Raw genomic sequence first — 12,866 nt, 5'->3', positions numbered from 1 at the left:
AGCCTCAGACCACGAGGTTGATAATATGAACACTATGTCAGTTGAGCTATGATTTTATTGGTAGTCCCAAAAAAATTTCTACCACTACGGGTGGATATTTCAGACTCTCTATTTATTGTGTCACTCAAACATGCTTCTTTTCGTGACAATACATGGGATGAGGATCAGACCTCAAACATACAATTTGATAGTATAAATTTACATTGTCCACATTGAATGGGGCCCACCTAATAATTATGAATATAAATGTATAGTATAAACAAAAGAAAGATAAGTAAACTATTAAATTTTTCCACCATGAAACTTCAATAATTTTACTCCAAGGAGTAGTTTTCATCCACAAGAGGAGAAAAAAAAAAAGAAAAAAGAAGATAGAAAAGGAGAGGCTGTCAATTCTTGCATGCCTGTCAAAGAAAAAAAATCCCTCTTCATAGAGATAGAGAGAGAGAGAGAGAGAGTGAAGCATTATTCCTATTTTTTTTTTGTTCTCTCTCTAACTCATCGTCGTCCTTCTTCTTCTCTTTTCTCTGCAAAAATCCTCGTTTTCTTCTCTGCTTTCTCCAACGTAATGTGCTTCATCCTTCTCATCGGAACCCTAACTCCTGACTCCAATCCTTTTTTTTTTAATTTTGTTTTTTTTTTCTCGTTTTGTTGTTCAGGTTGCAGAGAAATGTCGAAGGAAGGAGCGTTCGATCTTGCCTCCGGCGTCGGCGGGAAGATGAGCAAAGCCGATGTGCTCTGCGCCGTTGAAAAGTACTCTCTATTTCTCCTCCTTCTTAGACTCACTTTCTCTGTTCTCTCGAGGGTTTTTCTTACTTTGCCGGTTCGGTCCGGTTTATTTCGAGGGTAGGGTGGGTTTCTCTTTAAAAGTTGGGGAACCTGAAACTAACTTGCCTCCTTTCCTAATCATTTGGGGACATTTTGTGCCTATTTCGTTTTCTATTTTTTTTAATTAAACTTATTTATTTATTTTTATCATGTTTGTCATTTTTTTTAAAGTTAAATAGTTGCATTCTTATATCAATAACCCTATTAGTAATTATTTTATTTTTGAAAATTAAATCTAGAGATTAAATTTCTTACTTTATTATCGTCAAATTTTGAAAATTAAAAAAAATAGCTTTTCAAAAATTGTTTTTATTTTTGAAATTTAGTTAAGAATTCAACATTTGTATTTAAAGATCTAAAAATAGGATTGATTTTAAAAAATAAAAAATAAAAAATAAAATGATTATTAAACGGATCTTTAATTTTCAAAATTTGACTTTATTTCTTATAATATTGGTAAAAGAAATAGATAACAAAGTTACAACTTCATAACAGAAAAGAGTATGTATAAGCTTAATTTTTAAAAACTATAAATAAAAAACCAAATGGTTTTTTAAAATCATGTTTTTGTTTTTATATTTAACTAAGAATTTAACTATTTATAGAAGAAAAAATAATTTTTTAAAAATAAAAAACAAAATAATTATAAAGAGATCGAAGAGATTTAAGTATTATTAAGTTAGCTAATTAAGATTTCGTTTGGTAACTATTTTGTTTTTGGAAATTAAGTCTACGAACATTACTCTACCTCTAAATTTATTCTTTTGTTATCTATTTTTCATCAATGACTTAAAATATCAAGCCGAATTTTGAGAACTAAAAAAAACAGTTCTTAAAAAATTGTTTTTGCTTTTGGAGTTTGGCTAAAAATTCAACCATTGTACTCATGAAAGATGAAAATTGTTGTAAGAATTATTGATAAAATAGGTTTAATTTTTAAAAATAAAAAAAAATTAAATGATTATCAAAAGAGTCTAAATCATTAGTTTGTTTTTTTAATTTTTAATCTTATTTTTAAGATCAGAATCATAGGGATTTGGGAAAACAGAAACAAACAGTAATAGTAACAATAGTATTCTAATAGGTTCTCAAAATAATAATAATAATAATAACAATAATAACAATAATCTAATGCTTTATTATTTGTAGATCCTCTTTATTTATTTGAACTCCTTTTTAGTGGGCAAACAGTCAAGATGGAACTTTCCATTTTGGAAAATCTTAAAATATATTTGAACGCCTTACAGTTCTGAGTTTTTTTCTCCCTCTCTTTTATTATTATTATTATTATTTATTTATTTATTATTATTTTCTGGTTCTGGAGTTGTTATAGTTGTGACTTATGACTTTTTTTTTTTTTTTGATATAATGACTTATGACTTATGAGATCTAACTCTAAAAATATTACATGATTTTATTATATGTCGTTTTTTAAACAAACAAAATCGTTTTTATTATTAATTGCGGCTTCTTTCATAGGGCTTAGGGATTCTTTTTCTTCTCAGGAGTAGTTTATATATTATTAATTGCGGACTTGTTTCTTTTTCTCATAAATAAAATTACCATTTTACCGCACACTTTTATTTTTGGGAGTACATGTGTTATAAAGAAAATTTCTAAAAGAAAAGTGATAAAAGAAAAAAGAGGTTTGAGAGAAAAGAATATATTGATAATTAATTAATAAGCTTCACAAGTTGAATATGATTCAACTAGTTAAGACATAAATTCTTGATTAGATGTTGATTTTGAATTCTTCACTCTACTTGTTTAGAAAGGGAGAAAATATGTAGTAAAAAGTATCAATCAACAAAGAAAAAACTTTGAATAGGTTTGTTGTCTTTATGGTCCATTTGATAATGATTTTCCTTTAAAGAAAAGTATGAATTGATTGTCATCTTTATTATTATTTTTAATTTTCCAGAACAAAACAAAATTGTACTCCATGACTTTTGGGTTATTTACATTCTCACGGGTTTCTCAATTTTATTATTATTATTTCTTTTTTTGAAACCCACTGCTATATATGAAAATTTGTTTTTAAATAAAATATTAGGCTGTTTTCAAATATAGATGTTGATATTTTATTATTATTTATAAATATTTTTAGCAATTTTGTCATAAAAAAATTAAACGTAGGACTTTTTCCCTAACAACTAAAAAGGAGTTTGAATAATAAGTTAGAATATATAAAGTTCTTTTTAAATACATGTATTTTTAACACAAAAATTTAACAAACATCAATCCATTGAAAAAAAATCAAGGTAGTTTTCAAAAATAAAAAAAATGAATTAACTTATTTACAAATATAACAAAATATTATTGTCTTATCTATCAATGATTTATCAGTATCTATTGATGATAAATAATGACATTTTATTATATTTGAAAATATTCTGAGTAATTTTATCATTTAAAACAATTACTCAAAAATCAATGGAAGAGGCGATCGCCTAATAAGATAGAGATATTATTATTTGTCTTATAAGGAAATGAATTTCACGCCAATATGAACCTACCAACTAAGAGGTAAGAGATTTTGTAGCTATAGTGTTGAACTAAAAAGAAAAATCAACTTCACTTATATTTTTGTGCAAACAAAAAAAACATATTTATTACAAAGCTTTATAATGGATCAAAAAGTTAATTTTGAATCACTAAAAATAAATTACATGGGTACTTTTGCATATAGGATCAAAGATCCAACCCATACCCTTCTTATTTGAGCTTCTACAATATATGAAACATCAATACAAATAACAAAGTGAATATAATATATTTAATTTATTTAAAAATAGTAAAATGTTTATTGATTTATATTAATATTTTATTTTTGAAAAAATACATTTTTGGTCCTTGAATTTTTAAGAATAGATGCATTTGTTACCTAATATTTCAAATTGATTATTTTAGTCGTTTGGTTTCAAGAAAATTTTAATTGACTAAATATGGCATGATGACTTGAAAAAAATATATACTTCAATTATTTTCTTTTTTTAATCTTCTTCTCTCTCTTCTTTTCCTCTACATTCTCCTTCCTCTCCTCTTCTCTCTCCTCTGGTCTTCCATTCCGATCATCTCCCTCTCTCATTTTTCTACAATTTGACATGCCCTTTCTTTACCATTTTACTTTCAGCTTTTTGAGCCACAAATTCTTCATAGATCTTTTCTATTTTTTTTTTTTTTTTTTTTAATTTTACCTTTGAAATGCACTAACTTCCACTAGACAACCAACGAGATTCCTTTAACAAAAAAATTTCGTTCACTCAAGTTCAAGCACCATTGTTTACTCTAAATACTCATGACACAGGTGGGTCTTATAGAATGACCCCCATTGAAAGATTAAACAAAAATGTAATAGAAACCATCGGAAATGAAGAAGTTGAGTCAAGGTATTTAGGTGAAACTTCAAACAAAAAGTAGAACTCTAGAAAAAAGAAGAGGAGCTCGTTATATCACAGTTGGAACTTTTGTTTAAGAAAAAAATACTCCAGAAAAAAGAGGAGTGAGAGGAGGGGAGAAAAGAGGGAAAAATTAAAAAAAATTTTTTTTTTCTAATCCTTGTCAAATCAGCATTTAGTGAATTAAATTTAATGGTTTTATTTGTAAAGGACTTTTTAAACCTATTCTTAAAAATTCAGATAATAAAATGGCCAATTTAAAACATTAAGTGCCAAATAGATCTATTCTTAAAAATGATCAATTTTTTTTTTTAATTTTTTGTTTTCATTAAAAAATATTCATGGACATCAATATTTTGTATATATTTATGAAATATATTTATCATTAATATCATCGTAAAATTTTGAACTCAATGTTTTTATTGACAATAACATTTTAATCCTTAGCATAGATGAGCATTGTTCTTTAAGAGACGTCATACCAACAAAGTTTCTTTCCCCCAATTTTCATGCACATGCTTACTATATCGCTATTCCTCTTTTAACTATATGTTAGTTAAACTATATTTACATGATGAACAAATTACCTTCTTAAAGCGGGAGTTTGAAATACCCCATGTTTGAACTAAAAAAAGCTCCTTCACTAAATTTCAAATTTATTAGTTTCCAAAGGCATTATCGTTCATAAATTGTTTCTCCAAAGCACCATTGTTATCTACAATAGAAGGTCTTTCCTTTTCCCCTGATCATTGCCATTTTACCTTGAAATTATCATTTCTTGCTCGTGAAAAATTGTACCCTCTCTTTTTCCTGTTTTCTTTGATCTAAAGATTTATGAAGTTGCATGTATTATGTTGGCTAAATTAGGGTTTACTTTTGATGGAACCAGGTATGAGAAATACCATGGCTTCTATGGAGGCGAAAAGAAGGAGAGAGAAGCCAACTATACCGACATGGTAAGAGGCGATCAACTAATTTACATCATTGCATGTGAATCAGTTTCCTTTTCTTCTTCGCCATCTCGATATTCAGAAACTCACCAAAATTATTGTCTCGGTAATCTGTATTTTAGGTCAATAAATACTATGATCTCGTGACCAGCTTTTATGAGTTCGGTTGGGGAGAGTGCTTCCATTTTGCCCCTAGGTACGATATACATCATCTTCCTCCTCTCTTACATTGTCACAGCCTGTAATTTTACTACTTAAACTGAAAATGGACTTCAAATGGTTGGTTTGTTAATATTTTGTTTTTGTTTCCCGCTCTATGTTATTTAATAATTGTTTGTTGTTTCTTTCTTCCTTTTCTTTTTTCTTAATTGAAAAGATTTGTAAAAAAAGACATTTGATACTAATCAACAATTTTTTTTTTAATCGCTAATACATATTATATGTCAATTGAGCTAACTTCTCTTTTCAAATTTTAAGTTATACAAAGTTGTAATTTAACTTGGAAAATATTTGTCTAAAAATAAAATATGAGCAAAATGTGCTTTCGATTGTCTCTAAAGTTTGAGGCATGTAGGTTTGAGGTTGATGCCTATTTAATTCTTGGTGTTTGAAGGATGGCACTTTATTTCTTGAAGTTTAAAAAGATTATTCTGAATAGTTCTTACTATTAGTTTGACTTAATGAAAAAATGATATGACAGTTAAATAGTGTGCCAATTTTAGCTGATTTGAGTATGACATGGCCATCCTCTTTCTCTCTTCACCTTTTTTTTCTTTTTTGATAGCCTTTTGTCGTTATCTCCACCACCATTTAGTCGCTTCCTTGTTTCAATGCTCGTTTTTGCGCTGTTGTCTACCACACATAGTCGCCATCTTGAGGTTTCTCTATTATGACACTTGAATGAGCGAGAAACCAATTATGGGCTTTTTTAGTTCCAAATTTGAGTGTTTAAGATTTATTGGTGTTTGAAGTGTTAGGGTGGCTTGTGGCAAATGACAGAAGCCTTAGATAGCAACCGTGCACGACAATGCAACCACAACTATGTTGTTTTAGATTTGGGAACCCGATGTGTGGTAGACGGCTGCAACGCAGACGACATTGAATGACAACAATGTGTAATGCAATAAGGCGACATGTGACAGAAGACAGTATGGCGAAAAGCATTTGATGACAAGCCCTGACATCGGCAGCGAAACTAACGAAAAAGAAAGAGAAACACTTTAGAGATTGAGGATAAAGAGAGAGAGAAAAGATGAGGAAGAACAACAAAAAAATACCATTAAATTTGAAAAAGGAATAGGATGACTCCCTATTCGAAATACGGATGTTAAACGGAAAGCATTGACAAGCATTGTAACAACAAAAATACTAATAAGTAAACAAGTAAAGACACACAGAAGTTGGTAACCCAGTTCGTTGATAATTCACCTACGTCTGAGGGGTAGTGTGCTCAGGAAAGATAATCCACTAATATTTAAGAGTTAAATAGTTTACAATGTAGTACTTATCTGTGATACACGATCATTATATTGATTCATGTAGAGCTCAACTCACTAACCACATTGATTCAAGTACACTTCCTAGATGTGAAACTCCCTTTCAAGTGTACTTAGGCTCCCCCTAAGTTTGATAGTATTAATGTTAGACACTTTGGCTTCCGACAATGTGTGAGACTCCTCTCACTGAGATATCTTCCCCTTAGTCAGCGAATTCCCTTCACTGATGAATCTTAGGATCCCCCTAAGATGGAGAACTCCTTCTTTGAAGCTAAGTCTTAGGCTCTCCCTAAGATTGAGAATCTCTTCTCTAGCAGTAATAGCTTAGGCTCCCCCTAAGACTGTGATTTACTTCAAAGTGTTGCACTTCAACAGTTGAAGAACTCACACAGCAGAATAGTGAGCAACGAGTAAGAACACAATGTAGAACAATTCGGTTGTCGAACATAAATCGTCTTACTCAATAAAATAAAAATACGGCCGACCTAAATGGACAACACAATTCTCTTTAAATAATCAAATCCAAAAAGGAAACAAATCCCCATTTGGAATAAGAAGGTCACGCTTTAATAAAGGAAAATATCGGACGAAATATTACAGTCGGATATTTCCAAATAAGGAAATTGTTCTACAGGAAAATACTATGTTGTCACTAACATATGTTATGATTTTATTTGAGATAATTGTAGAAACCACTGCCTTAGAAAAATTATAAAGCTAATTAAACCATTCTCCAACTAAATTAATCATTTTTCAAAATTAGCAAGCATAGTCAATCAAGTTTAACCATCATATTATATTTCTATTAGTCAACTAATGGTCAAAGGAGTTTAGAAATTATTTAGAGCTATTTTCCAAACTCTATAAATGGAAGTTCTCCATTTGAAACTTTAGGTATCAAATAAGATCGTGTGGATTTTGCCCTAAAACATTCTAAATTATTATGTTGTAGTCAATCTTTTCTTTATAGATTCATGAGAATAATAAAATGGAATAATGTTTTTATTATTTATGTTTTCTAAAAGCTAGTTTTTTTTTAAAAAGAGCAAGTTGATCATAGATTAATGAAGACTTTTTTAAGTTCAACATATCGGGGTAGGAGATGCGATCCTCTGACCTCCTAGTTGATGATACATGTTTTTTTGACAATTGAATTATGCTTATGATGGCTTGATGAAGTTGACATCATAGATATTGGTTTACATCCATCTATTATAATTAGGTATAGAGATTAAATAGGTACAATTTGAAATCTACTAAGGTTTTTTCAAATACATGAATGAAAATCGGCACAATCCTAAAAGAGTAAAAGTTGTACCAAATTTATAATCAAATTTAACATGAAACTAGATTTTTTACATTCAAATTTGTATTAGTTCTTGAAAACATTTCTGAACAATGAAGAATGAGACAAAGATGTTAGTTACCATGGATATGTTTTTCAAAAGAATATAATGCTTCCCATCTCACGGACCACCACAATGATTTAGGCAACTAGGAGAGAGAAATGTACTAAAGAGAGAAGATAGGATTGAAACATTCCCTCGGTAATGTATTTGGCAGAGTCTTTCCCCCCTTTCCTTTTCTTTTCTTTCTGGTTTAGATGGTGTATATAGGAGAATAGCTATCGAATGGTCAAGGATTTTTTTGCTATTTTACCATGTTAATGGCCATTGAATGGTCATAGAAGACCAACTTTTCATGCACTACTTCACGAATAATATTACACATGCTATGATTGCTTTTGTGCTTTTATCTTAAGTGCTGCTAAAATAATATAAACGAGCATATTTTCCAAGCTTGTAGATGGACTGGTGAGTCTTTCCGGGAGAGCATTAAGAAGCACGAGCACTTCCTTGCTTTACAGTTGGGTTTGAAGCCTGGACAGAAGGTTTGTCTTCTTTAATACAATTCAGTGGGAGAAATTTTACTTCATCCTTCGCATGTTATAAAAATATAACTTTGAGTTTGCACCAGGTCTTGGATGTTGGATGTGGTATAGGCGGACCACTGAGAGAGATTGCAAGATTCAGGTGCGCTTTAGTTGTATGGATCTTAACAATTATTTGTTGTAGAATACATGAATCGATATCTATCTTTTGATATTCTTATGTCCTTTTGTCAAATAAAGAGTTTCCGTAGGTGTAACCTCCCTCACTATACGGATGGATGAATCCTTTTCTCCACATTGAGCCTTTAGCTGAAATCGTTAGTTTATGGCTTTTACAAGAAGACTTATAGGAATGGGTCTCCTTCATATTATATTTAGCCTTATAGGAATACCTTCCATTCAGAAATTCTTTGGGAAGAACAGGGGAAAATTGTATGTTTTGGCTCCAGGCATCTTCAAACAGTTGAGCTTTGTTGAAATTGCTTTGAATTAGTGGGTGGAAGTCCACTACGATTGTGTTGAAAATGAGAGGAAAATGAAGAGTTAGAAGATAATAAGTCTCGACCCTTCATTTTTAGACATTAATTATGGAATTTATAACTAATTTCTTTCATCCCTTAAGTTACAAAGAGACTCTCTTTCACCCCTTAAAACTTTAATCTGTCATTTCTTTCCCCTCTTTGTTTTGCTCAATTTCCTATCTAGAGTTAAGTTGAATGAGTTTCTAGAAATGATGGGACAAGACTTTAATGTTTCAACTTTTAAATTTCCTTTGTCACCTCGATGAGTGCATGCAATTTCTCATTCACCTTACCAGTTTCTAAAAAAAATTCTCTCTAAGAGAATAGGGACAGGGTGAAATGCCTTAATAAAGATAATCTTTTGACTTCATATCGAATATTTAAGTTGAACGGAGTGATCAGGCTGCACATAGTTGCGTCATTCAAAAGTTTGGAGTATTAGGAAGTTTGATTGGTGAGGTACGAATGGGTGACAAAGTAGTATGGAACTGGAAGTCATCCTTTTTAGTCAAGTAAAGTGGTTCAACTTTTATAAAGGTAGATTAAGGGCACTTTCTGAAGATCTTATTTGAATAGGACTCCTTGTGATATAAAGTTATAGTGAGCATCTGTGAGAAAGAAAGATAGTTTTTGGTGGCTTAGAAGCGAGGAAAGGTGCATCTGGAAAATGTCCCCAAAAGATGTGTAGGATCTCAAGTAATGGTAGAGAATTATCTAAGACTTATGGGGGGAAATGGCAAGAATGTTTATTTTGACTGTACCTTTTTTCTGTGAATCGACTTCTAATAGATCTTTTCCTCAGGTTGTTTCAATTTGCCATCTCGAAATCATGTGTGATAATGATGGTTTGGATAATAGTAGGAACATCTCAATTTTATATTGTGGTTCTGCATTGAAAATAACGATTTATAATTGCTTTAAGTTGGAAATTTTGTTTTGGCCTTTTCAGTATCTCATATTCTATGTAAATCTGTTACAGCTATACTTCAATTACTGGGTTGAACAACAATAGCTATCAGATTACTAGAGGAGAGGTACGTGTTGTTCCATTTCTGTTACGTAGCATTCGACACATTCATTTTTGTTCTTGGCATTTTTTTGCTACTTTTTGTTTTTACCGTTATTATGATGTGTTTGATTATGTTTGTACCGTGTTCTTATCTGATATAGTACTTCTCATTAATGTTTTCACTACTCATAATCTTCTGCTATTCTATAGGAACTGAATCGCATTGCAAAATTGGATAAGACTTGCAACTTTGTCAAGGTTGGTGTAGATTGAATTCAGCTTTTTGAAAAATTCTTCTCTCTCTCTCTTTATTTTTTTTTAATTAATACAATAGGATGGGGGATTCGAAACGTAGGCCTCTTGGTCACTAACACATACTATAGGCCAGTTGAGCTATGCTCGCTTAGGTTTTTGTTTCATCCGTTGGTTAAATAGTACCAGCACCTTTATATTTGTAATGCTATTCTTATATTTTGTTCTTTATACTTCCAAATATTAAGAATTGGTCTCTATACTTTTAGTCAAGCTTATAAATGGTCCCTGTCACTAGTTTTAGTTTAGTTACTGAGTTGAAGAGTTGACACGCGTGGCCATTGCCATAAAAGCCACGTGCATGTTTAATGATCAATTGATAATAGAAAGGGCTGATGCATGGGAATTTTCATGACTTCAGAAGTTTGAAGTTCTGGTTGTAACATTTGAAAGTACACTGATAGTAGTTTCTTCTTCTTCCTTCTATGCACATGGAATATCAAGCATAACTCTACTAGAAACACGTCATTCTTAGTTAAACTCTTAATCAAAATTCATATCTCAAGCCGAGCCAAAACTGAGGAGGGGTATATATGAGACCGTATATATAGCTATTTTTCACCTAATCTTGTCTGTTGGAGCAAATAGGATGATCCAGCTGGGGGCTACATCTTTCCCTAACATGAACATTTGAGTTATTGTACAGTCTTAAATCGTCTTAATGAATTACATGATTCAATTCTTGGTTCATTCGACAGGGTGACTTTATGAAAATGCCGTTTGATGATAATTCATTTGATGCAATATATGCAATCGAAGCTACTTGTCACGCACCAGATGCAGTAGGTCCTTATTACATTTCTGAAGTATGTGTTTAGAGCAATCATTCTATTGAATTAACTGCTATTTCCCCTCTGGCAGTATGGCTGCTTCAAGGAGATCTACAGAGTACTAAAACCTGGCCAACATTTTGCTGCTTATGAATGGTGTTTGACCAACTCGTTCGATCCCAATAACCAAGATCACCAAAGAATAAAGGTTATCTTGCTGATTCTGCCCCCCGTTTCCTCTGATTTTATACAGTTATACTGACAATGTCCATATCCGTAGGCTGAAATTGAGATTGGTAGTGGGCTTCCAGATATCAAGACAATAGGAAAGTGCTTGGAAGCTTTGAAACAAGCAGGTTTCGAGGTTGATTGGAAGGATTTTTTTTCTCTTTTGTTTTTGTATTTGATTTCCTTTTTCATGAAAATACTGTAGCAGATAAATATGCTCTGCTCACTCTGCTCAGGTCATCTGGGGAAAAGACCTTGCTGAAGATTCACCTGTTCCTTGGTACTTACCTTTAGATGGCGGTCAGTTCTCGATCACCAACTTCCGTGCTACAGCGATTGGGCGTTGCGTGACAAAATATATGGTAAGCAGAATGAAATGCAGTAAAACTGCAATTTTCACTGTATTTTTTTGGATGTTCCTGTTACCTTTGCATTATATTGACCATGTTGACAAGCTGCTGAGTTTGTTCTATCTGTAGGTTAGAGCATTGGAGTATATCCGCCTCGCCCCGAAGGGTAGTGAAAGAGTTCAAAATTTTCTAGAGCAAGCAGCACAAGGGCTGGTTGAAGGTGGAAAGTAAGTATTATATGACACAGCATTCTCCTAAATTGGGGTATTGCATATGAATCAGTAAGAACTTGAACTAAGTGAACCAAACCAATCAAGGTTAATTCTTTCAGTTTGACCATTTAGATTAGCCAAAACTCAGACAATTTTAAACATGTGAAAGTTTTGATCTATTCTTTAGTCAGGTTTTTATTTGAGCTACAATTTGTTTCAAAGTTTTTATGAGAAACTTCAACACTCGCACTCAAGAACACAATGAACATTCATTTTTAAGCTGTAGTGTTCATTGTTAATCTTTTTAAACATGAGAGATGCCTCAGCATGCTGATTTTAACTTTTGATACTGTTGTAGGAAAGAGGTCATGACTCCTATGTACTTCTTCCTGGTGCGTAAACCGCTTTTAAGTAGCGAGTAAAACGGCATTGGCAAGTAATTTGGTGGCTATGGTAATACTATGACCTTAATTTATTTCTATTTCTCTCGTCTCAAAAACTACTAAATATTATGGCCATTTTTTTTTAATTTCAGCTTTGCAATAACCTTGATGAAAAAAGTAAATTTGATTTCATATCCATATTTATGGTGTTTGGTAATTGTTGTTTAGTTGGATCATATAAGATTTTTTATTTTATTGTTTGAGAAACAAGGGATAAGACATCCTTTTTCCAGGAGGAACAAAATAAGACCTACCAATCTAAGTTGATGATGTCTTTTGAGTAGTTACAAAACAATCTGTGTTGGGCACTACAATGAGAGGGTGTGCATTATATAAAGTCACAGAAGAAAGAAATATAAGTCTTTCAAACTGAAGCAACAATTAGGAGAGAGATTCCACACATATTGGAAGAAATGCATTAGTTGGGAAACCTCACTAGTGTTACTGCTACCAAGGGT

General features: G+C 31.6%; 1 protein-coding gene across 2 annotated transcripts; it reads left to right on the top strand.

Moving 5' to 3' along the window:
• Nucleotides 1–405: 405 nt before the first annotated feature.
• LOC120091030 (cycloartenol-C-24-methyltransferase-like) lies at nucleotides 406–12,652 on the top strand. 2 transcript variants are annotated; one of them, XM_039048821.1, is made up of 14 exons: nucleotides 406–565; nucleotides 660–753; nucleotides 5,116–5,182; nucleotides 5,299–5,372; nucleotides 8,479–8,563; nucleotides 8,650–8,705; nucleotides 10,064–10,118; nucleotides 10,304–10,351; nucleotides 11,104–11,187; nucleotides 11,267–11,383; nucleotides 11,456–11,539; nucleotides 11,640–11,765; nucleotides 11,883–11,980; nucleotides 12,324–12,652. In XM_039048821.1, exons 2-14 carry the CDS (start codon nucleotides 671–673, stop codon nucleotides 12,385–12,387), a joined length of 1,041 nt encoding a protein of 346 aa, XP_038904749.1. In that variant the 5' UTR covers nucleotides 406–565; nucleotides 660–670; the 3' UTR covers nucleotides 12,388–12,652. The 2 variants fall into 2 exon arrangements, with proteins under 2 accessions (XP_038904749.1, XP_038904750.1); XM_039048822.1 differs by lacking the exon at nucleotides 406–565 and having other exon boundaries at nucleotides 679–753; nucleotides 8,472–8,563.
• The last annotated feature ends 214 nt before the right edge of the window (nucleotides 12,653–12,866 follow it).

Source organism: Benincasa hispida, chromosome 11 (assembly GCF_009727055.1).
Source record: "Benincasa hispida cultivar B227 chromosome 11, ASM972705v1, whole genome shotgun sequence".
Lineage (NCBI taxonomy): Eukaryota > Viridiplantae > Streptophyta > Magnoliopsida > Cucurbitales > Cucurbitaceae > Benincasa > Benincasa hispida.
This window is presented reverse-complemented; position numbering and strand designations above follow the sequence as displayed.